Source organism: Pteropus alecto, unplaced genomic scaffold (genome assembly GCF_000325575.1).
Source record: "Pteropus alecto unplaced genomic scaffold, ASM32557v1 scaffold51, whole genome shotgun sequence".
NCBI classification, from domain to species: domain Eukaryota; kingdom Metazoa; phylum Chordata; class Mammalia; order Chiroptera; family Pteropodidae; genus Pteropus; species Pteropus alecto.
Window position 1 is genome coordinate 1,870,472 of NW_006431922.1, and position 25,694 is coordinate 1,896,165.

The 25,694-nt window shown below is 37.7% G+C and overlaps 1 protein-coding gene and 2 pseudogenes across 1 annotated transcript in view; 1 reads left to right on the forward strand and 2 right to left on the reverse strand.

Annotated features, from left to right (window-relative positions):
• Positions 1-9,950: 9,950 nt before the first annotated feature.
• On the reverse strand, positions 9,951-10,743 carry LOC102890388 (annotated as a pseudogene).
• A 150-nt stretch (positions 10,744-10,893) lies between these two features.
• The window catches only part of TMEM67 (transmembrane protein 67), a 52,172-nt gene continuing 37,371 nt past the window's right edge, over positions 10,894-25,694 (forward strand). Inside the window, exons 1-3 of the mRNA XM_006906811.3 lie at positions 10,894-11,143; positions 12,769-12,857; positions 14,508-14,601. Of these exons, the coding sequence (XP_006906873.1) occupies positions 10,951-11,143; positions 12,769-12,857; positions 14,508-14,601 (376 nt within the window). The 5' untranslated portion in view covers positions 10,894-10,950. The remainder of the gene's footprint in view (positions 11,144-12,768; positions 12,858-14,507; positions 14,602-25,694) is intronic.
• LOC112475515 lies at positions 20,136-20,254 on the reverse strand (annotated as a pseudogene).

The window sequence follows — 25,694 nt, forward strand, 5'->3', positions numbered from 1 at the left end:
TGACATTCTGCTGGCCCTACCGGCCAGGGTGCTAATGGACACCCCTACCTACACTCCAGGGGAAGTTGAACTATGCAACAAGCTGGGAGGCAAAGAGGAATCTACTGGGTAGGTTAGGCTCCCAGACGGCCGCATTGTAGTACCTGAGGCCTTGGGCCGAGACCTTATAACCCAGGTTCACCAGAGCACTCACTTGGGAGGAACCAAGTTAGTTGAACTATTCAAAAGAGATTATTCCATTCCGGGGCTGCAACAACGGCCAAGCAGGTATCAGCCCGGTGCCACATCTGCGCACAAGTGAATCCAGGGCCCTCCAAGAAAATACAGCAAGGGACGAGACTTTGTGGTCAGGCACCGGGGGAACATTGGGAGTTGGATGTCACTGAGGTCAGCCCGGGAACCTTCGGATTCAAGTACTTGCTTGTGTTCATTGACACTTTCTCAGGATGGACTGAAGCCTTCCCCATCAAGCAGGAGACAGCTCAGGTAGTAGCAAAGAAATTAGTCTCAGAAATAGTGCCCCGATTTGGCCCGCCCATAGCACTGGGGTCCGACAACGGCCCGGTGTTCATCACCCAGACCAGCCAATCTCTAGCAAAGATGTTAGGGATCAATTGGAAATTGCATTGCATTTATAGGCCTCAGAGTTCAGGACAAGTAAAAAGAATGAATAGAACCTTGAAAGAAACCTTAACTAAGTTCGAGCTGGAAACTGGCGAAAACTGTGTGAGTCTCCTCCCCTTTGTCCTGTTAAGGGCACGGTGCACACTCTATTATAAGGGAATCACGCCTTATGAAATAATGTTTGGAAGACCCCCACCTCTCCTCCCTCTAAGTTAGGGGAAGAAAAGCTAACAGAAGTTCATAATTTTTCACTGCTTAAGTCCTTGCAGGCCCTCTATCTCGCACGGCAGGAGACCCACCAACTGGTCTCTGCCACCAGAACAACTGCTCAGCATCCCATCCTGCCACACAACCACACTCCAGGCCATTGGATCTGGATGAAAAAGGTACAGCCTGCTTCTCTTGAGCACCGCTGGGACGGACCTTTCCCTGTCATCCTCACAACACCCACCTCAGTCCAGGTAGCTGGACGCCGTCATTGGATTCACCATACCAGGATCGAGGCTGCGCATCCACCACAGACATCAGAACAACGTACCCTGCGTTGGACAGAGGAGCTAATTAACTTTTAGAGCTAATCACCTTTTTTGTTCTGCTTCCGTAGATGGGCTTGCTGCACGCAGAAGCTCACTGCACAGCTATTTGTACACTTTGTGCTACTTGCCTTTTGCTCAACAAATGTAACTACTTGTACCCCTAGCAGCCAGTGAAAGTGTCCACTGTTACCAATGTTACTCCTTGCAGTCTCCATGGCAGCCCTCACCGGTGGTAAGGGTTTGAGTTCAAACTGACCAATTAGCGTGTGTAAAAATTCTAGTACATGAGAAAGGTGCAGCTGAGCCCGCTGCTCAGATCTGGAGTACTACCACCTCTGGGACGATGGGCATAAACCTGAGTTCTCTTTTGTGTCCGAGTAACTGCTCGGTGTTTCTCGGGGCTGGTTTGGGATTTTTTCCACACGGCCAAAGGGCTGGATGTCTGCGCCCACCGCCTGCCTGGGTGGCCACTCCGCGTTATCGTTACCGCCGGCTGCAGGTGGGCGGAGCTCCTCAGACGCAGTTCACTTCCGGCGGACGCTGGCGCCAGACGGCGGCAGCCCCGCGGCGCACGCAGCAAACGTGAGGAACCCCACGGGGCTGAGGACGTCGTGCGTGCCTCCCCGGTGGGCGCGGGCGAACGGGCGCAGGCGCGTGCTGATCAACTGCTGTTGGAGCGGCAGCCTTAGTAACGGGGGATTCTAACTACCTGACCCTGAATCAACAAGTGGACAAGGACTTACAAGACTTAGAGACATCGGTTTCTCACCTAGAGACTTCCGTAAACTCCCTAGCAGAGGTAGTCTTACAGAATAGGAGAGGACTGGATCTCCTCGTCCTGAAACAGAGAGGTCTCTGTGTGGCTCTGGATGAAATCTGCTGTTTCTGCGCTAATCATTCAGGTATTATTAGAGATAGTTTAGCCCTGGTCAGACAGAGACTCTGTGACAGAGAAGAACAACGTCAGCGGACAGGGTCTTGGTATGAGAACCTGTTCAATGGATCCCCTTGGTTAACTACACTGCTTACTCCATCACAGGACCCCTAATGCTGGTATTTCTGGGGTTGCTATTTGGCCCCTGTCTAATTAATTGGATAACTGCCTATGTCAGAAAGCGGGTCCAGGCAGTGAAATTCATGATCTTCATAACAAACTACCAACCACTCCAAGTCAGAAAATCAATGATTTGATTTCTCTTCGAAAACCAGTGGGGAATGTAAAAGTAGAAATTCTCCAGTTTCAGGGAGGTGATATTCCCAGGCGCCAGCCCCAGGAGAAGCACAACATTCCAAGGTGCAGATGACAAAACTGTCTACTAGGCCCTGTTTGATCTGAGAGTCCCCTGGATACATTTATCTTTGTACAAAACATTAAAGGCTAACTTCTGCTTCTTGTAATCTGCTTATTCAAGGATGTAGTTGGAGGCTTTATAAGCTGCCTCTTCTGGAATCTTAGGGCTGATCTCCTCTAACACTGCGTGGTAGAGAGTCAGTCGCCGGCCGGCTAATAAAGGCTTATAATTATTCTCAATTGGCTCCGTGGGTCTTAGAATCGTTTGCGCCATAACACCCTCAGCAGTTTAGAGTTTGGAAGTTGACAATAAATTAGAGAATGAGGAAATGAAGCAAGTTTGATTTATTCTTTTCCATTGCAACAAATGTGTATTAAATGCTTACAATGTATTATACACAATTCCAGGTGCTAAGGCGACAATTCTGAACAAAAATTGTATGGTCCTTGACCTGATGAAGCTTGAGGTCCAGGAGAGAAAATAAAACTAATGAAAGAACGATTCAACTAAATGTAAATTTATAGCAGGGATAAGATCTATAAAAGGGACATACGTGGTGCTGTGAGAGTATTTCATGTATTTCCAGGAGGGCCTGGACTGGTTACAAAAAGCAGGAGGAGTTTCCTAAATAAGTGATATGAGCTAAAAGGAAAACAGTTTACAACGTAAAGGGAAACTGCTAGGAAGTGGGTGGGGAGCAGGCAGAGAAGTGCACAGGCTTAGAAGCATTCAGAGAACTGAAAGACCAGTGTGGGTGGAATGCACAATACTACACAGGACAGTGAGAGGCTGTAGGAAGAAGGCAAATCCTGCTGGGGGTTACAGTTCATGTTAAAGACTTTGAGCTCTCCACTGGAAAAACAGTGAACTATTTTAAGCAGACAGGTGACATACTTGCATTTCAAAAGATTACTCCAGCTGTTATATGGAGAATGGATTAGAGGGTGGCAAGACTATGTGTGTGAAGACAGGTTAACAGGTTATTTTGATTTCTAGTTTAAGGTGACAGTTTGGACATAGGTATTTACTCCCACTCCTTCCAGAAATCCTGCTTAAATAACAGAAAAGAAACGTTCCAAAGATGCAAAAACTGATAAGAATGAAGATAATCGGGTAGGAGGCAATAGCCATAAAACTTTATAAGCAGGAAGCAGGTGGATAGGTGTTAATTTCTGCCATGAAAGGTTGAATCCTACATTGACAGTGGAAAAGAAAGCTAAGAAGCAACCCGATATGCACCAAATAAGTCCTCAAAGGCTCAGGAGCCCTCAAAATTTTCTGTTGGGGGAAAAAGGTGAAAACAGAATTGGTGGAACATCAATTAATAAAGCACTAAAGTCTCTTTCCTTCAAGTACCAAGAAACCTATCTCTCCCCCACTAGAGCAGAGCAGATAATGGAAGGTTTATAGTCTGGAGAAAGTATGACTAGGGGACAATAGATACAGATAAGATCAGGGGTTCTATATATAAAAGAAGGACATTATGTGAATGATGAAACTGAATGATGAAACTCACACCCTGTTTCTCCACTACACCTGGCAGCCAGGCTTAAATCCTCTAGGGAGAAGACTCTTTCTGGGGAATTTGATCAGCACAATGAGCTAGCAGGGGGCGGGGGGCAGGGAACACTGACATGGAGAATTCCCTATGAATCAGTCAAGGCAAATCACCCTACACACTGTAACCCAGTTAAAAAACCCTAACTATTCTTGTAGAGCATCAGATAGCTTTTCAGTGTGCTCCACTCTAATATGTATATATTACATAGATACCTAGATATAATATATACAAACACAGTCACCAGATTTATGGGGAAATCCTCTAATACAAACATAACTTCGAAGAGACATAGATTTCACAGGCAGAAGAAAATTTTAAAACACTTTCAGTAATGTCCTCAAAGAGATAAAATATTGTATCCGTGAAAGAATACTAGGGAGTTATAAATAAGATAGAGTCAGAAAACAAAAACGGGTTCTTAGAACTTGAATTAATAATAGTGGAAATGAAAAGTTCAAGGAATGTTTGACAGGGAGAGCTTAGAAATCTTCCAGAAAGTAGAGTAAAACAAAAATAAAATGAAAAATGGAAAATGGAAAAGATAATTCAAGAAAATTAGAGAAACAATCCAAGAGCCCAATATCTGAAAAATAAGATAGCCAGAATGAAAGAACAGGAAAAAAGGAGAGGAGATATTCAAAGAAATAATTAAGTTCCAATAAATGATCAACGCAAAAGAAGACAATGAAATACCCCAACACACATCACTGCAAAATTAAGAAAAATGAGGATGGAGGAACATTCTAAAGATATCCTGAGAATAAAAAATAAAGTTCACTCAAAAGTATAAGAATTAAAATAGCAGCAGATTTTTCAACAGCAACATTGGAAACCAAAAGAAATAGTAGTAGTGCCTTCAAAAGTCTGAGGGGAAATTATTTCCAAACTAGCATTCCATACTCAAGTAAACTATTAAGTAAGTATGAAGGAAGAAGGGAGACATTTTCAGATATGCAAGGTCTCAAAAATTTACATCTTATGCACCCTTTCTCAGAAAGCTGCTGAACTGCATGCTCTACCCTAACGAGTAAACCAAAAGAGAAGAGGATAAACAATCCACTAAACTTGAGATCTCTCTTTAACATCACTCCATTTTCCCCTCCAAGTTTAATAGGTTGCATGTTCTCTTCATTCTTATTTTACTTCCTTAAGGTGGGACCACATAACATAGTGGTTAAGAACATAAATGCTTGAGGCAACAAAAGAGAAAATAAGCAAGTGGGACCACATCAAACTAAAAACTTGTACAGCAAAAGAAACTATCAACACAATAAAAAAGCAACCTATAGAATGGGAGAAAATTTTGCAAATCATATATCTAATAAGAGGTTAATATCCAAAAATATATAAACAACTCATATAACTCAATAGCAAAAAATAAACAATCTGATTTAAAAATAGGCAAAAGATCTGAATAGCCATTTCTCCAAAGAAGTCATACAGATGGCATTAAAAGGTGTTCAACAACACTATTCAACAGGAAAATGCAAATCAAAACCACAAGAGCTATCACCTCACACCTGATAGAATGGTCATTATCAAAAAGATAAGCAATAGCAAATGTTGGTGAGTATGTAGAGAAAAAGGACTCTTTGTGCCCTGTTGATGGCAATGTAAATTGGTGCAGCTACTATGGAAAACATTACGGAGATTCCTCAAAAAATTAAAAATAAACATTATATGATCCAGCAATTCTACTTCTGAGTATTTATCCAAAGAAAATGAAAACAGTAACTTAAAAAATGAAAACAGTAACTTAAAAAGATATTTACACTACCATGTTGGTTGTAGCATTATTTACAAACCATGATGTGGAAGAAATGTAAGTGTCCATTGATGGATGAATGGATAAAGAAGATGTGAGATATATATAATGAAATATTATTTTAATAATATAATGAAATAATATTATTATGAAAAAGAATGAAAACATGTTTGCAACAACATGAATGAAACTTAAGGGTATTACGCTAAGTGAAATAAGTCAGCCAGAGAAAGACAAATATCATATGATCCTATTTATGTGGAATCTAAAAAAATAAAATAAAACCAACCAACCAAACAAACAAACAAAAAACCTAAGCTTATAGATACAGAGCACACAGATTGATGGTTGCCATAGGCAGGGGATGGGAGTTGGGTAAAATGGGTTAAGGTGGCCAAAAGATATAAACTTCCTGTTATAAAATAAATAAGTCATGGAGATGTAATATATAGTAGTATGGTGACTGTAGTTAATAATACTGCGTAGAACATTTGCAAATTGCTGAGTAGATCTTAAACATTCTCATCACAATAAAAACAATTTTTGTAACTGTATGGTGATGGATGTTAACTAGATTTATTGTGATCATTTCAAAGTACATACAAATATCGAATCATTATTTTATACACTTGAAACTAATACAATGTTATATCAATTATAACTCAATAAAAATAATTAAATTAAATATTTTCCTTAAAAAAAAAAAAAGAATATAGATGCTTGGATCCTAATACCAGTTCTTATTGGTTTTCTCTGTGTCTAAATTCCTCATCTATAAATTGGGGACAACAATATCTTCTTCGAAGGGCTATTAGAAAAACTAAAAGCACATAGGGGAAAACCTGGCATATACTAACTGTATTAAATATATTGAAAGGAGATTAATAGTTCTGAGGAAGAATTTAGGAATTAATGACAGCACTGGATAAGAAGCAAAGAAGACACATTAAAGAGAAAATGGTACATGACTCAATTGTGAATAACACTTAAGTAGTCATAATAATGTAAAAGTGATTACTACCTTAACTCTAAATTATAAAATATACATATTAGAAATATGAAGGGGTTCAGAAAATGTGGTAGTATTGCTTCTCAGCCTTTCAGCTAAGATCAAGTGTAGAAAATGTGGTAGAAAGTAAGTCTTCATCTTCCATAGCAGGCAGTCAATTGATAATGCCTAAAACTGAAAAATTAAGTTTTAAAATAAGTCATTGCAGTAATTCATATGGGAGAAGAAGAAAGCAGTTCGGGGTGGTAGTGATAGTACAGGTTAAGAAAAATAAATTTTAGAGATACTTGTGCAATAAATCCAAGAGTTATTTAGAAGATGAAAATCAGGAGTTCTTGTTAATGGACAAGTGGCCCCTTGTCCATCTTGTTAGTGGCCCCTAGATTTTTTGACCTATATTACAAGTTGGATGGACATGTTTGACATCACTTAGGAGGGAAAACAAGGAATGGAAAGAAAGGAAGGGACAAAAGTCTAGGACTGAGCCCTTAGGGATACTATGTTTAATAGCCAAGTAAAAGAGGCTGAGCCTACAAAAGGCAGAAAGTTTATTCTAGGAATAACCTACAGGAAAGCCAAAAGAGTGTTCCATCATGAAAGCCAAGTTCAGTTGGGAACATACTGAATATGATGTGGCAGTTGTTTATATCTAGTAAGCATTAGCACTAAGAATCTAGAGATTGGGGAAAAGTTTAGAGCTCACCGCACAAAATGTCCCAACTGTAAGATCTTGACTTCTCTAATTCCCCTTTCTGACTACCACCTCCACTTTTGCACTTTGAAGTTGTTCTTCATATTCTTTGTAATATTTTAATTCATCAATCCCCTTATTGGTTCACTTGCCTTTCCTTTTTTAAAAAGATTAATGCCTAGAAAAGCATATTCAGAACAGAAGTAAAGAATCAGTGTTAAGAGTGTGGATTCTGGTATTAAATTGCTAGGGTTAGAATCATGATCCGAGCATGACCTTAGGAAGTCATATATGCTTTCTAAGCCTTGGTTTTCTCATTTGTAAAGTTAAGGTAATGATAATGGTCTCAATTTTATCAAATTAGATATTGTAGTGATTGACACACTGAAAGCCAGCAATTAATATCAATTATTTCAATTATTATCCACCACCCTCCCACCAACATATTAGATAATTCCTATAACTTTAATTTCTACCTTTAATATTTTTCTTCGTTCAATATGAAGTTTTTATCAGTTCCAGATCATTCTTACATTCCTTCAATGACGAAATCCACCCAGCCACACAAATCAGAAATCAGAGTGATCCTTGTCTCTGTTTCTTTACTTTCTTTGTTCAAGTCATAACATTCTCACAATTCTTCCTTCTAAACTGCTCTTTCATTCATCCTTTTCTGGCTCTCTCTTCTTCCATTACCCTAATTTAGACCCTAAATTTCTGAGTTAGCCGCCCAAGTGATCTCTATCTCTAGAGGTTTCTATATACTTCTTATCCAGGTTATTTCCTAAAATGCAAATCTGATCATATTATTCCCTAGCTTTAAGTCTTAATAAACTTAAAATCATGGAAGGCAACTATAAGCATTCAAGAGCCTTCATTTTCATTCCTTCCTTTCTTTTCAATCTTATTTCCTACCACTGACCATGTATACACCCTGCACCTCAAGGATACTGAAAGACATGTCATTCTCCAATGTGCCTGCTGTCTCAAGCCTTTGAGTCTGTTTCTGCTGGCCCTGTCTTGTCCTATAATATCTCCTCCTCTGTGACTTCTTTGCTGATCTCCTTCCCACCCCACAAGGCAGAGTTAATGTCATCTTCCAGTTTCACAGTCTCAATTGGATAAATTATCTCAACATATTTTAATGATTTGTTTCTATGTCTGTTTCTCTACTAGATTATGAGGCCCCTGAGAGAAAGCACCGTAGAGAGCTATTGTGCCTGAGAAGCGTATACTCATACAAATGCTCAATAACTCAGCTTGGGGATTCACAACACAATAATGTTTAGAACACCCAAGGTAATTTCCATTTCTGGTTCCAACCTCTTCATAAAGCATTAGACCTCCACATCCTTTTTTTGCTATACCTCTCTACTACTGATGAATAAGATGACTTAAATATATGCCAGGTGATTTTACGGGGGGTGGGGACAAAAATACAACAATCAAAAATACAAAATACAATAATAACAGAAGTGAGACTTAAATATTAAGAAATAAAATTTTCTTTTATGACCTATTAAATTGGTTCTGATGATAATAGCTTATTAATTCTGCATAAATCAGGTCAATGTGTCAACCTGTAACAGATTTAGCACTTTTAAATGTACATGGTAAAATATTCACTCTTTTGAACTTTACATTGTCATTTGACATCAAACAATAAAGCAAATCTCAACAGTATTTGCGCAAAACAACTAGGCATTTACAAGATTGTTTCTCATACTGATTAATCCAGGCAGCTAATTCATTGGTTTATACAACTTTATTGAAGAAAAATAAATCAATTACTAGCAGAACTATTAGTTGATCACTCATCTATTGACAACTTGCATCATTTATTCAGTGCTGTATTAAACAATGTATTGGAAGATAGATTAATGAATAGCTCCAAGGCTCCTAACAATTTAAATGAAGATTATAGTATATTGGAGACCCTATTTTGGAATACAAAGGGTGTTTGACTTCCAATTTCCATTACCTGTAGAACAAGAACATTATATATATATGTATAATGTAACCTCAGATCTCTAACAGTAGAAGGCTTAAACAAGAATAGATGTTATTAAAATAATGCTGCTTCCTTTGATGTGACAGCTACACATCCATCTCCCATTTCCACAGATGATTTCTTCAGTATGTTAGAGCAGTAAGGGATGGTTTTAGTCTCATAACCAAGTTAGAGTGAATACACTGGCCACGTAATACATGTGCCCGTTTTTTTAAAAAATTCTGAATCTTGGGCAACTGTTCTCTTGTTACTACTTTACAGTTTCTAAAAACTGGAAGAATTTAAGTCTTCTCAGGTGAGCATGTGAATGAATGGAGGTAAACGAAAATAAAATTTAAAAAGATGAGTTGTGATAGGAGAGCAGCCAGATAAAAAAATCAAAAATAAAATAAATAAAATAAATAAAAAGAACAGTAATTTAAAGTGTATTCTATAATGCAAGTTATGACTTCAAGGTGGCATTACATGGCATTCTTCTGAGTTCATTCCCAAGATATTCTGCTGTAGTTATCTCTGACTGTTTTACAGATTGGTGCGATCTCTGGTACTAGGGGGTCATCTGGGTTTGGATCACATAGCAGTGAACAAATGGATAAAAGAACTTTAGAAATAGTTAAAGCAGGAGACCACTGTAACCTTAGAATATTGAGACAAATACTGCCATTACTATTAATATTTTGATGAAGTCTTGTTATAAATACAATCAACCTTAGGTGGTTTGAAGGGGTAGTCTGTAGGAAAATGAAATGTCAAAAAGAATACACCACCTCAACATTGGTCGTCATTAGGCCCTGTAATTGTGGCTTGCCAATGAAACATATACCCAATTGGACCTGCAGAACATTGTACTGCAGGGTCACGGGCCAAATCACTAAGTTCCTTATGGCGTTTCAGGCCATAGTCGATGCTTTGCGTCTGGACCCTCACTATCTCCATGTGTGCTCAAAGGTCCGACCTTTTCTCTTGATTATCCCGGCGGCAAGGAAAGACTGTCTCTTGGTCTCACAGTGGCCCTGCCAGACACCAGCGCTTGGTACTGAAGCAGCTGATATCTCACGAGAACCTCGTGACTGGCTTACGGAAATTGTGCGGAAATTGTGTGGAAACCATGCTTACTCTTAATTTGTGCGATACAATCTGATATTTTCTTTCCTGTGGTATTTTATTTCCAGATCTCCTAGTTGATTTCACGTCCTGCTAATGGGTCGCATCCTAGAATTTTGAAGCAAATGTTTTAAGTATCGAGTTGCGCCTGCCAGGTTCCAGGGTTAGTTTGCTTTTAATCCACTCTTTTCCGCGGCTTTGGTAACCTAGCAACTAAACAGTTGTTAGACACTTCCGGAACCTCAAGCCAGTTGTCTCATTGGCTCTGAGTCGCCGCAGAGGCTGACGGGACGCCGGAGACTGCGCGACCACCAGCGTCAGCACCATAGTAACGGCGGCAGTGGCGTTGGGGTGGCAATGGCGGCTCGGTTCATCTTTTCGAATGTGGCTGTGACTGTTTTTCTGCTGTTGGTCCTCCCTGGCTTCTCACAGGCCCAGACCTTCTCCTTACCTTTCCAGCAGCCGGTGATGTGCGGCCACCACCAGTATTTCGACATCTCCGCGCTCTCCTGTGTCCGGTGTGGAGTCAACCAGAGGCAGGACGCCCGAGGTGAGATGATTTGGGGTGGGCCCTGGCCCAAGTAACCCGCCTGCGTTGGTACTGTGTCCAGCCTCCGGCGTCGCTGAAACGCCTTTTCGTCTGCGGGAAGAATATATCAGGAAAGTTAACTGCTAACACCTAAAAGGATTTCGTCGGAGGATTGGAGTTTACACTCTAATGAGGTTGGGGAACCCCGTGTCCGCTACCCCATGAGCTGTTGCCAGTAATTAATTGCTCGGCGCCAGTCCCTCACTGCTCAGCTGAGGAGTCTTTTACCCAGCACCTAGGAAGCTGCCTATCCAAAGCAGAAAAAATAGAGAAGTAATCCGAGGTGCAGAGGAGCAGGTGACAGGACAGGTCGTGGAAGGAATGCAGATTAGCGCTTGTAAACTCTGATAGCCCTTTATTTTTATTTACAAATCCCAGAAACTTAGAGCCTGAAGGTACTTTAACCTTGAGCAGGTCCAGTCTTATTTTACGGATAAGGAAATTGAAGTCCAGCGAGGTTGTAATGTCCTTTTTTGTCAGTTAAATTGGGGCCTGGAAGAAATTGTGTATCTTTGCCCTCAGTCTCTACCTATGTATTTCCACTATAAGATGTGTCAGTAATATCATAGATTTCCTTAGGACTTGTCCTTTTTATTATTTAACATTTCTAATTGTCCTTAAACTCTCTTTAGATTAATCTTAAATTTTTGTTGTTGAAACATCCATCATTTGGTCCTAGGTCTCACTGAAACTGCTTAGAATAAGACTTTTCCCATTTTCCAAAGTCTAAGATGTTTTTAATCCTGATTTAGTCACTCATTGTATAAACTTTCCCCCATCTTCAAATTTGACATATCCTCATTTAAGTCATCATATAGGACAGTTCAAGCTCCTCAGTTGAGGAAATAAGAATGAGAAAGAATTTCATAGGCTAGAATGTATGGTGTTAGTTTCATAATAATGAACCTAGATTTCATATGCATTCTGCATAAATTCCTCTGCATGTTATTTTCCATTTCATGCTTCCTTAGAGAATGTTGTTCTAATGTATCCAGCATATTGAATATTGATTATCTTATAATATTTATTATCTGTGAAAACAGGAATATGATTTATTTGAATCAATATAACTTTCCCAATAAGGTTTTGTTTTGACAAAGTAAATTTACGTTAATTGAATATATGTGTATGGTTGAGTGAAATAGAAATGTAAACTTTCTCATAACAGTTAATAACTTGATCATTAGTTTCCTATTTAAATAATTTGACAGTTTAGTTATGCTTGCACTTAAAATGGTAGCAAACACAATACCTAGTGTGTGCCACACACATTCTAAGATCATTACATGTAAAACTTATTTAATACTCATACTAACCCTATGAGGTAGGTACTTTCCCCTCATTTTACCAAAGTGGAAGCCAGACCACAGAAAAGTTTAGTAACTTGCTCACGGTCACGCAGCTAAGTAGCAGAATCTAGAACCCAAGAAGTATGTTTGTGGAATTGAACCCAGGCAGTACTGGCTCCAGAATCCTGCTCCTAACTACTATATTGCTTCTCTAGATCTTAAGAATGATGAAAAGTTTTCCTGTCTTGGAGTTTTATTATTATTTACCACGATCAAAATTGACTCTCTTCTTTTTAGGAACTTCATGTGTGTGTATACCAGGATTTCAGATGATCTCTAATAATGGAGGACCTGATACTATTTGTAAAAAGTGCCCAGAAAACATGGTATGGCATATTTATCTTTAAATGATTTTACCGTAACAAGTAAAATATTAAATGTATTTATTTTTTAAACCATAATTTAATGCTGTACTCTAATATTTTCTCACAAATTAAAAAAAATTTTAAGCTTTGTTTTTACTAGAGTAAATTTTGAGAGATCAGTGAAATTTTATGGAAACTTGGAAAAAACAGGAATGTATTGCTTTACTTTTTAAAATCTGAAATCCAAAAAACCCACAAAGCAATAAATATTTGTTTCTTTATTTTTCCTCATAGAGTAACTCAGTTATAAAGAAAAACATGATTGATACATACATCTATAGAGCAATTTGGGATGTGCGTATCCTCTGACTGGTACAGATTAAGTGCTTTAGACCTGTGTGTCAACAGTTTTATATAATAATTAATATTCATAATGATATGTAAGGTGTGATAAGTTCATGAAATGCCAGTTGCATTGCTAAATAGGTTTAAAAATATCTGTCGCTGTTTTTTTAGTCATTTCATTTCATCATAACTTTCGGAAAATTAGTAAATTAATAGTTTTAGTATATGATGATTCTTAATTAACAGAAATACATTTCAATCATTTTGAATAATTAGGAGTCTCTGTGTGGCAGTTCTGATTTTATAGTAATGTTTCTTCTCATTATCTGTATTAGAAAAGCATTGAATCTGGGAATTTAATACAAAGTTTCTAGTTGTCCTACTTTATGGCTAATACGGGTTTGATGGTCATTTTGATACTTATTTTATATTTTTGGAAATATTGATCCTAGCTGAATAACCTATGATAAAATAGCCACCAATATGAAGTGATACCAAGTAGATTTGTTTTTCAGTGACATTACTAAGATAACAATTTTTAAATAGTCCTATGTAAATGTGCTGTCAAATATAGGATATATATCTCTATATCCAGTTTTTCAACCAAAATTTAATTTGTAGTATTATTTCGTTATTGCCATAGTTCTCTATTAATTTTGTTTACATCCATGTTAGTAATACAATTATTGTATTTTTGCCCCAGGTTTTCCTAAATCATATAGTATGATTTAAGAAAAGGTATTTTATCAAAAACCTTTACTAGTACACACTATTAATGGATAGAAGGAAATATACTTACAATTTAATTTTAACAACTTTGTTTACATATCATTTATATACTATAACATTCACCCATTTGAATCACAACTTAATTTTAAAAAGCTAGTGTATTTGAATTTTTAAAAATTAGAATAATTACTTTAAAACAGGTAATATTAAACTGTTAACTGGCTATTTATTAAATCCTGTTGAATTTTGTTTTATCTTTGTAAATGGAAAACTGAATGATATTATTAATTATGAAAGTAAAGACTTATTTGAACTGAAAATCAAGAGGCAGAAAGGACTGTTGCCCACAGTTAATAGTAGTTGATACATAGTTATAATGTATATCTTAATTTTGGAATATAAGCACAAATTGGCTATCCAGGGAATTTTTATGTGGCTCATATGTGTATTTATATGAATATCAACTGCAAATTATACAGTATTATGGCTTTTTGGACTTACATGATCAATTAAGAAGGAGAAAGTTGAATAAGAAGGAGAATACATACATATGTGTGTGTGTGAGTGTGTGTATTTATTTTTTATTTTTTAATTTAGAAAGGTGTTACCAAAGATGGCTGGAACTGCATTTCTTGCCCTGGTGGTTTAACTGCAGAAGGAAATTGCTATTGTCCCACTGGCCATATTTTAGGTAAGAAGTAGATCTCTTATGAAATAGTAACAAATCCTCATTTGTGTTTTTGATGAGGACATAAATTGAAATAAAATGGTCATTTCTTAACAGTATTATTTTTATTGTTGTTCAAAATTTAATGATATTTGAGACAGTATAGGCATTGAGAGGATAAAAAGTCCTACCTGACTAAAAAAATTTTTTTTAATTCTTAATAGTGTAGGATTAGATGGATACTTCCTTAATATAACAAGATAAAATATATGTATTTCAACTCAAAAGCCAACATGATGATTAGTAGGGAAAAATTATAAGCATTCCTATTAATATCAGGACCCAGATAAAGATGTAAATAATGCACTTAAGTAAATGAAAGAAATAATTCATAGAGAAATTTAAAAGAAGATAAAAATCATTAATTTCCGATTTGCATGTATGTTCAGAAAATCCAAGGGAATCACTAAAAATTATTATAAACAGTAAAGGTTAGTAGATATAAAATTAATATCCTAAAATTAGTAGCCTTCTATAATCCTTTAGAAACTTTGAAGGAAGAAAAGATCATCTACATTAGCAATCAGAAAAGCAAAAAATGCCTAGCCATAAACTTTAAAAGAAATGTTCAAGATAAATTATTGAAGAAATTTTAGCATGCTACTGAGGAACACGGAGGTAAGCTTTAATAAATGAACTACATCCCATATTCTTGGATGCAACGATTAAATATTATGTGAATGTCAGCTCTCCCAATAGCAGTTTGTACATTTAAAAGAACCCTAATAAATTCTACTAGGATTTTGTTTGTCTGTTTTAGGGAGTGCAAAAACTAATTCTAAAGTTTATCTAGGAAAATATGTGAACAGTCAAGAAAATTATAAAAAAGGAAAGAGGAAACCATCTTTTCAAATATGCACATTTTATAGCTACTTAATAACATGGATGGCTGGCTTATGGATAACATAGACTGATTGATAGAACTTAGAGAATCAAAATAGATCCAATTCATTTGGGAATGTGGTATGGGATAAAAGTGCTATTTCATATCATTGGAGAAAACACTGATTAATAAACGGTATTTTGGAAAAGACTAAGTTGGCTTTCTACCCTTATTTTTTAAAAATAAATTTCAAGTCAGTCAAATATTTAAATATTAAATGTGACTATGAAAGTTTGTAAAAAACAGGAAAAAATTAGTAGTCTTGGTGTGGAATAGGCCTAAGTATGAGAAAAAACTCAGAAGCTATTGAAAGAAAAATCAATAAATTTGACTACATAAAAATAAAAAATACCACATGAAACACCACATAAACAATATTAGAAAAAAAACTACAAACTGGAGAAAAATTCATAATGTATACAATAGACAGAAGGCTAGGTATGGCAATATATAAAACTTTTACAAATAAATAAGAGCAAAGTGAATAACTGAATTTTTAAAATGATCAAAAATAATAAAGTTTATGGAGAAAGAAAGATTTAAACATGAAAAATTTGCTCAACCTTACTCAGAGTAAGAATAACAAAATTTTATTTTAAAATAAATTTTATTTAAAAATTTTATTTTTAACCCACCAAATTTTATTATCAAACTTTTTGAACTTTGGCAATGTGTTTGCAGGGATACAGGGAAACAGTCATCAATTATTGGGGAAGAATAACTGGTTGCAACCTCTATGGAGGGCAAGCTGACATTATTTATCAAATGCAGATCATTGTCCAGCAAGCCCTTGTTTAGGAATTTCTTGTCTCAGCATGGTAAATATATGTCTGAAGAAGTATATTCATTTTTTTAAAAATTGCAACATTATTCCTGAGACAAAAGATTATAAATAATGTCAAAGTCTGTTAAGAGAATATCGGTCAAATAAACTATGGTACATCCGTACAATGGTATAGGATGCAGCTATAGAAAAATAAAGCAGTTTCCTATGAAAAGAAATCTAAGATATATTAACTTAAGATATTAACTTAAAAAACAAAGAATAGAAAAGTTTATCCATTCACCCACAAACATTTATTGAGTACTTGCTGTTTAATGTATTTGGTATGCTACCATTTATGTTTTCTACAAAAGATTATATATGTATACTTGCTTGTATATGCATAGCTTATTTCTGGAAGAATTTACAAGAAACTAGTAGCAGTGTTGCCTCCAGGTAGAGAATTGGGTGGGAAAGAGACTTAATTTTCTCTTTAAATCCTTCTTTGCTTTTCATTTTTTATACTTTATGTATTACCTGTTTGAAAATTATTTTTAATAGAATAAAAATTTCTGCCACCAATTTATTTAAAATCTAGTTAGAAGGCAGGACACGCATGTGGAAAATTTATTTTCAGAGTAAGATAGCAATAAAAGATTTTCGCAAGGGCACACATAATAAATCATCAAATGAGCACTATAGGTAATAAATGCTCTATAAGGAAGAACCAGAGTTGTTTGGAAAGGTTGCCATGCGGAGGCAGTGTAATAGCTGGACCTTAAAGGATTAGTGAGATTTCAAATGTAGCAAGAAAGAGGAGAATATTCCAGGCAGAGGAACAGTGTAAGCAAGGATATTATTATAAATGTAAACATCTAGATTGAGTATGAAGGGATTATGAGGATATCAGGTTGCTGAGTTTAAAGGTGCGTTGGTTAGATTGTAGAATGGCTTGAATGGTAGGATATTCTATAGGCATAGGCATTTCATTGAATGTTTTGAACAGGGAAATAATTAAGATTAATCTGGCAGTCATTTGTTGCATTCATTCAGCATATAATTCAGCATATATATTCATTTAGCATATATATTCATTTAGCATATATTTATTGAACTACTACTATGTGCTGGGCATTGTCCAGGAGCATAAGATAAAGCTGTACACAGAGTTTAGTAAACATGAACTAAGTCCCTGTCCTTGCGAAGTTTACATTTAAGAGATGGAAGACTGGAAGTAGGAGAACTGTGAAGAGGCTTCTGTGTTATTGTAGGCATGAGGTTATAAGGACCAGAACCAGAATTAGGACAAAATTATATACAAAGGAGTAGATGCTAGAAATATTCAAAGGATGATCATAGACCTAGATGAGTGAAGGAATTATAAGGATAAGGAAAAGGTAAAGTCAAAAATACCTCTGGGATATCTAAGTGGGAATGAAGGACGTGATGGCTAATAGATTCACATGCTAAGGAGAAGTCAATATAGCCTGAGTTACTAAGATTACTTTTGACAGTCAGAAATCACTGATGCTAAAGTTGCAGTTTTAGCGAGTTGCTAAAAATGAAGGCTATATGCCAGGGGGTCTAAACAGTAGCTCTAATACCTAGTGACCCCTTAAGGCTGGGTGACAGCTCCCAAAACAGTCTTTCACTATTTTAGAGGCTACTATTGCATACTTGAAATTATCCGTGCTATGAGTTCCTTAGAGCCACCTTGAACTTTCGCTGTTAATTTCTTCATGGATTTGCAAGAGGGGTTGTGGAGGAGTGGAAGAGTGGAAAGCAAGAGGGTACATCTTGCATAGTTTCTCTCAACTATTTCCATTTCTGACATAAGAAAATGCCCAGGTGATCCGAAAATTTTTAAAAAATTATTAGGTAACTTGTGAGAAGCATGGTGGTGTGAGGGGTCCCTTTGATTCCTCCCCTTGAGACTACAAATTGAACAGCTATAATCCAATGTAAGATTCCCAGCCTGACAGACACTTCTGAGAGATCTCTGCATCAAAGCATCTGAAAGTGGGCAAATCAGGTGAGCAAGGGAGAAGGAAAGGGAGAGGAGCAGAGATGGGTGCTGTGAAGCCAGCTCGGAGCTCCCTGCAGGACTTGGGGAGAGGGGAGAAGTTAGTTTGTGGTGTGTACTCTCTGTAGCCCCAAGTATTCCTGCCTGAATGATCAGCATACACTATGGCAGAACCCAGTGATTAGGGCGAAGCAGAATACAGAGGTATGATTGCTGTGTTCTAGCAGCTGCCATTGCCAGGCAGAAAACAGAGTCATAGAACCTGACCACCTTCCCCTACCCTCCAAAGCTCACCTCCCCTCACTCTCCCAGAGCTAGTGGTGGGCCCCAAGGAAAACTGCAGCAAAAGTGTCAGGCTACAGAGCAGGGAGTCTGCAGCCAAGAACTGAGGAGACAGCTTCTGAGCTGTAGACGTACACTGCAGCTGGCCCTAGTGACAGGGGTGGAGATACAGAGGCAGAGCAGCTGAGGCCTGACAGCCACCATTACTGAAAACAAAGTCACAGGTACACCAGCACCCTCTCCCAACCTACCCCACCTCCATGCATGGATAATGATCCTAGTGGAGGCACCTGGTACACCTCAGCAGCACAACACTGAATCTGGCCACTGGGGCAGCACTGGGACTTCAGGAGCTCAAAACCCCATCACCCACCATATTCTCCCACGGGAGTCCTGAAATCAAGGTGACTTGGTCACTGAGGAGACACACACCTCCCCAGGAGTAAAGGGCATTTTTGTTACCCAGCAGAGATCCGGGAGGCCTGGTGGTGCAGGCATCCCCCACTGGAAAACAACAGAAAAACCCCTTCTTAGCAACCTGCTAAAGAGATTTCACTTTCACTCTTAATAATAATAAAAATTTTTAAAAAGCAGAGTTCATTCCCTTAAATAACTAGGTGGAGAAATAATTCATCAAATACCATGAACAACCGAGATAACAAGGCAGCTCAGAAAAAAAAATGAAAAATCTCCAGAAAACACACTTAAAGATATAGAAATATGTGATTTAAATGACAGAGAATTCAAGATTGCAGTTCTGAAAAAAAATGAGAGGCAAGAAAACTCAGACAATTTAATGAACACAGAAATAAAATCAATGAATTAAAGGAATACTTTACCAGAGAGATTGAAACTTTAAAAAAGAACTAAATGCATTTTCTGGAGATGAAGAACTCATTAAAAGAGGTGAAGAATGAAATAGCAAACTTAGGAAATAGAGCTGACCAGATGGGGGAAAAAATTAGTGATATTGAAGACAGAAATTTGGAAATGACGCAGATGGAAGAAGAGAGAGACTTGAGAGTAAAAAAAAAAAAAAAAAAAAGCCCAAGAGCTATCTGACCCCATCAGAAAGAGCAATATAATAATAATGTGTGTACCAAAAGAAGAACAGAGCGAGGAGGATATACAGAGCCTATTCAAACAGTCAACAAGAACTTCTGAAACTTGTGGAAAGAACTGGATGCTTGAAACCAAGAAGCAAACAGAACAGCTAATTCTCTCAATCCAAGAAGGCCTTTTCCAAGGCATGTTATATTGAAATTGTCAAAAACTAATGACAAAGAATTCTCAAGGCAGCCAGGGAAAAGAAGACTATAAGCTATGAAGGAAAACTCTTTAGATTATCATCAGACTTTTCAGCAAAGACTCTACAAGCTAGGAGGGAGTGGAATCAAATATTCCAACTATTGAAAGAGAGAAATTACCAGCCAAGAATAGTATATCCAACAAAGTTATTATTTATTTTATTAGGTGAGACAACCCTTGGTTGACCTCACAGATTGCAAGGACCTTGTCAGTTTACAATCTCTTATTTTTATTTTTTACACCTACAGCACCTGGTCTTCCTAGTTGGTCTCCCATCCAAGTACTAACCCGGCCCGACCCTGCTTAGCTTCAGAAATCAGACAGGATCGGGCTTGTTCAGGGTAGCATGGCCGTAGACACAAAGTTATTCTTTAGATACAAAGGAGAAATAAAGACCTTTTCAGACATACTGAAGATGAGGAAATTTTCAACCACAAGACCTGCAATTACAGGAAATAATGCAGGGGGTTATTCTACCTGAAACAAAAACAAAAAGATATAAAACTATGAGTAAGATGACTAACAGACAGAAACAGGAAATTGCAACCCTTCCTCAGAATAGGATATTATACACTTAAATATTACATAGTGGTTAAAGGAAGTAAAAACATTTTAAAAAGAGAAGACAATAGGTACTGCAACTCAGAAATGAACTCAGAGCATAAATAGGGATAATTTGAGACAATAAAAAAACAATCAACAGTAAGAAAATTGAAACAATCATCAAAAACCTCTCAAAAGAAAAAGTCCAGGACCAGATGGCTTCACTAGTGAATTCTACCATTTAAAGAACAAGTTTGCAGGTATCACACTGCCTGACTTCAAATTATACTGCAAAGCGACAGTAATAAAAACAGCATGGTGACAGAAAACCAGACACACAGACCAATGGAACTGAATTGAGAACCCAGAAATAAACCTACATATATGTGGGCAAATAATTTCCCACAAAGAAGCCAAAAACATACAATAGAAAAAAAGCCTCTTTATAAATGGTGCTGGGAAAATTGGAAAGCCACATGCAAAATAATGAAACTAGAGTCCTGTCTGCCACTATAAACCAAAATTAACTTAAAATGGATCAAAGACCCAAACAGTAAATTGACCTGAAACAGTAAATTGCATGGAAGAAAATGTAGGTACTTAACTCATAGACCTTGGATTTGGAGAGGATTTTATGAATTTGACCTCAAAGGCAAGAGAAGTAAAAGCAAAAATAAATGAATGAGACTATATAAAACTAAAAAGCTTCTGCATAGCAAAAGAAACCATCAACAAAACAAAGAGGCAGCCAACAAATGGGAGAAGATATTTGCAAATGACACTTCTGATAAGGGGCTAATATCCAAAATATATAAAGAACTCTTACCACTCAACAATAAAAGAACAAACAATCCAATTTAAAAATGGGCAGAGGACCTGAACAGACACTTCTCCCAAGAAGACATACAAACAGCTAACAGACATATGAAAAGATATTCAACTTCAGTAGCTATTAGGGAAATGCAAATCCAAACCACAATGAGATACCACCTCACACCTATTAGAATGGCTGTTATCAATAAGACAGGTAACCAGAGCTGGAGAATTTCTGGGGGGAAAAGAACCCTCATACACTGCTGGTAGGAATGTAAATTGGTACAGCCACTATGGAAAACAGTATGGAGGTTCCTAAAAAAATTAAGAATGGAATTGCCATATGACCCAGCAATCCCTCTTCTGGGTTTCTACCTCCAAAATTTGAAAACATCTGTAAAGATATAGTCACCCCGGTGTTCACTGCAGCATTATTCATGGTGGCCAAGACATGGAAACAACTGAAGTACCCTCCAATAGATGATTGGTTAAAGAAGATGTGGTACATGTACCCAACCATAAGAAAAGATGAAATACTGCTATTTGTGACAATGTGGATGAATCTTGAGATTATCATGCTAAGCGAAATAAATCAGTAAAAGTTGAGAACCATATGATTTTGCTTACATGTAGGATATAAAGACAAAAGCAACAAATGAACATGACAAACAAACAAAAACTTGTAGACACAGAAAACAGTTTAGTGGTTACCAGAGGGAAAGGGTGTGGAGAGAGGTAGGTAAAAGTAAAAGGGGTCAAATATATGGTGATGGAAGAAAATTCAACATTGGGTGGTGAACACACAATGCAATTTACATGTGACGTATTATTTAATTGTACTCTTGAAAATTATGTAATTTTGTTAACCAATGTCACCCCAATAAATTAAAAAAATTATCACTGAAGTACATATCATAAAAATATCAAATAATTCATAAGGCTATAAAATGAGAAGTGACAGTTGATATTCCTCACCTATTTCATTTCCCAGAGCTTACCTTAGGTAATTAATTATTCTTTATCCTTTGAAAGTTTATATATATATGATATATATATAAAAACACGCATATACAGACACATAAGTGTCGGAAATCAGCCGACCAAGTCAAACTAGGTACCTGAATGGGGGAGCGGGGACTGAGAAAAAAGAGAAAACAGACAGGGTGCAGGAGGGAGAACAGATCTCACAACTGTCTCTCCGAGTTTATTTCTTATCCTTCTTTTAAACACAATCTGTTCCTTTGTGTATCCCAAAATAACATAATAAAAGTAACATCCTGAAGATCCAGGTACAATTGACACTTCCTTTGACACTCCCTTCGACACTCCCTTAGGCTATACTTAATCTTCTTCTTCCTGGAATTCCACAGAACCAGCCTTTTCTTTTTTATGCAAGCAGGCCTCCGGAGACAATCCATGCACTCTTTTGAATTTGGGGAGCTTTAGCTCCCTACAATTCCCCCTTTTTTACTTTATAGTAGACTGTGCCTGTCTTAGGTGGCTTCTTGCGAAACATGGAGCTTACCCGTCATTGGAACATGTATTCCATCATACATGCCCTGTCTTAGGTTGTCCAGTTTCCAAGAAGTCCTTACCCGTCTTTGACTACCAGCCACTATACTGGGGTATTTTTATTTCTTAACTTTATTGCATGTATCTCGGAACCAACATCTCGCACTGCTTGTATTGTGCATTTCAACAGATATGGCAATAAACACAAGATGACTAACACGAAACAGGCTAGAAAGATAACAAATCCTAATAAATGAGTAAATGGTCCCCAAGTAGGGACTAAACCTTTTAAACCCTTTATAAATTCTTGCACTGTTTGATCAGTATTTATTTGTAGTTCGGGAGCTTCTTTTAAGGCTGCAAGAATACCTGCCACAACAACAGCCACAGCCCTTTTAGATCTTCCTAATGCCATGTTAATCTCTTTTAAAACCTGTAACCCATATTCATCAAACCAAGGGCCTTTAAGGTTAACAGGAACCATTATAAATGGCGGTCGTCTAAGCATGAGAACCGACGTGTTAGCAGGAGTAACACAATTAGACAGCTGACAATTATTAACACAAGTCCGGCAGCCAGTTTCCAAATATGAGTCTGCCAAGCGCCAGAGCTTGTTTTCCAGAGTCCAGCAGATAAAGCAGTCTCAGTGTTATAAGGCCGAGAGAAGTCCCAAACAGTTTCATTAAATCCTGTTACTAGGTACAAAGTGACATTCTCTTGATGACAACGATGCCACCATACTGAATCTTTTTGTACATGTCTCTTCGAGTGACAAAGTTCAAACGGAATTGTATCATTGTTGCTTACAGCTTCGCCATCAGGAGCCCCAAGCATAACAGCTCCTCCTTTCTTATGCTAAGGCTGCTCCGTGATATTCAAACACCCAGGTTGGGAAGTAGAATTGAATAGAAAACAAATAGGTAGTCCTATTGCTGATTGCTGTTCCATGGCTAATGGCAATCCTAAAAGTTTAGAGTTATTAGAAAAAACCTGGATCTGTGGCCCAGACCAAACAGTTGGATGTAGTACCGGAGGATCTGGGATGTAAGCCCAATGCACTGCAGCATAAGCTGTTGGATTAATCAGTATTCCCATCAGAAGAATAATCTCGATGTTCATTTTCGGCATGCTGCACTAGTCGTTCAGGCAACCAGCGTGCTCCGTCAGCTCCCTGCGGAAAAACACAAACATGCCCTCGCCCCCATATTAGTACAGGATCTGTTAATACTTGCTTAATAGATTTTCCTTGCAGTGCTGCAGCAATGGCTATTCCTTGGGTATAAGAGGGCCCAATGTCCGAGCAAAGTCGGATGTAATCTTTAAGATCCCCTTTCCTTTTAAAAGGTCTAATTGCGGCCTGACAAGCAGAATTAGCATTCTCATATGCTAATATTTTTACTAGAATAGTTTCGGCCTCGGGATCACTGATAAGCCGACCTGCTGCATTCAACAATCTATCAACAAAATCTTGAAAAGGCTCATCAGGTCCTTGCCTAATCTTAGATAATTCTTCAGTCTTTCTGTTACTACAAGGTAGGGATTTCCAAGCTTCTTTAGCTGCAGTATTGATCTGGGCATAAGCGCCAGCAGGATAAGTTAATTGGTTTACATTTTCTTTATATGGACCTTCACCAGCAAGCATATCGTAAGTAATTCCGTTATTGGCTCCCTTGTTTAATTTAGCAGTCCTTTCACAATGCTCTCTAAAAGAAGTATCCCATAATAAAAAATCCCCACCGGGTAAGCAAGCTCTTGCCACAATTCTCCAATCCCAAGGCGTCAGGGCAGAAGCCGTAAGTCCTTCCACCTGAGCCAAGGTAAACGGAGCGGTAGCTCCATATTGAGCACAAGCTGTTTTCAATTCTTTTAATACCTTAAAAGGTAAAGGCTCATGTCCCCTGGTGCTTTGCCCTTGTTGATCATGCTGATCTATTACTGGAAAAGCCATTTTAAAATCTCCGATATTGTCTCCATTAGCTGCAGCTATTCTAAGCCCCTTCTGTAAGCCAGTCTCAGAATAAGGGACCTTAAGTGCAGGTATAAGTTGTCCTTCAGAATTTAAGCCCTTAAATTTCACTGGAGGAGGGTCCACACCAGCTATAACTGTGGGATGTAGAGGATGCGAAAAATCCTCTGGAGTCAGATTTTTACTCTGAGTGTCCATAGGAGGTAGTTGCAGCAGTTTATCGCCTCCCTGTTTCCTGTTTATTTGCACAGTAAGTTGCTTAAGTTGGCGCTCAAGCTGATCTATTTCTCTACGAATGTTATCTGGTACTGCGGGTTGGGCAACGCCTCCAATAGCTACAAGTGGAGCTGAATTTTCATCAGGCGAATAATATCTAGCGGCCTCCTCCCCATCATCAGTAAAAATGGAGTCGAAAGGAGGGGGAGGCATCAGAGGAGCAGAAGGCACAACCCGAGCAGCCTCAGATTCGTCATACTCATGAACACTTTCTGTTTTAAGTACAGGTGACATTTGTTCTTTAATCTGATCTCTTTCATGCCTAGGGTCTAAAGAATCTCTAATCAAAGTCCAAAGCCCAAAAGTATCTGCCGGAACCTTAGTAGGTCCGTGGTCATCATAGTAATCCTGTAACTTTTTACCCACTCTTAACCATGTCTCTAAATCAATTGTCCCTCAGGAAACCAGGGACAAACTTCTTCTAAATTGCAAAAACTTCATTAACTCTTGCTGTCCTACTTTAGTTCCTCTAACTCTAAGCATATTCTTAAGCGTATGTACAAATAGCAGTCGACTATTTCCTTGGCCCATTATATTTTCTCTTTCAGTTTCTATATTTACAAAAACTCCTGCGTACTCACCTTCACCGCCCACGGCTTCTTTGGCCCATCTCGAGTGCACTCGTCTCGCGGTGGGTCCTTGCTATTTTCCCCCGTTTTCAGGTCCCACGTTGGGCGGCACTTGTCGG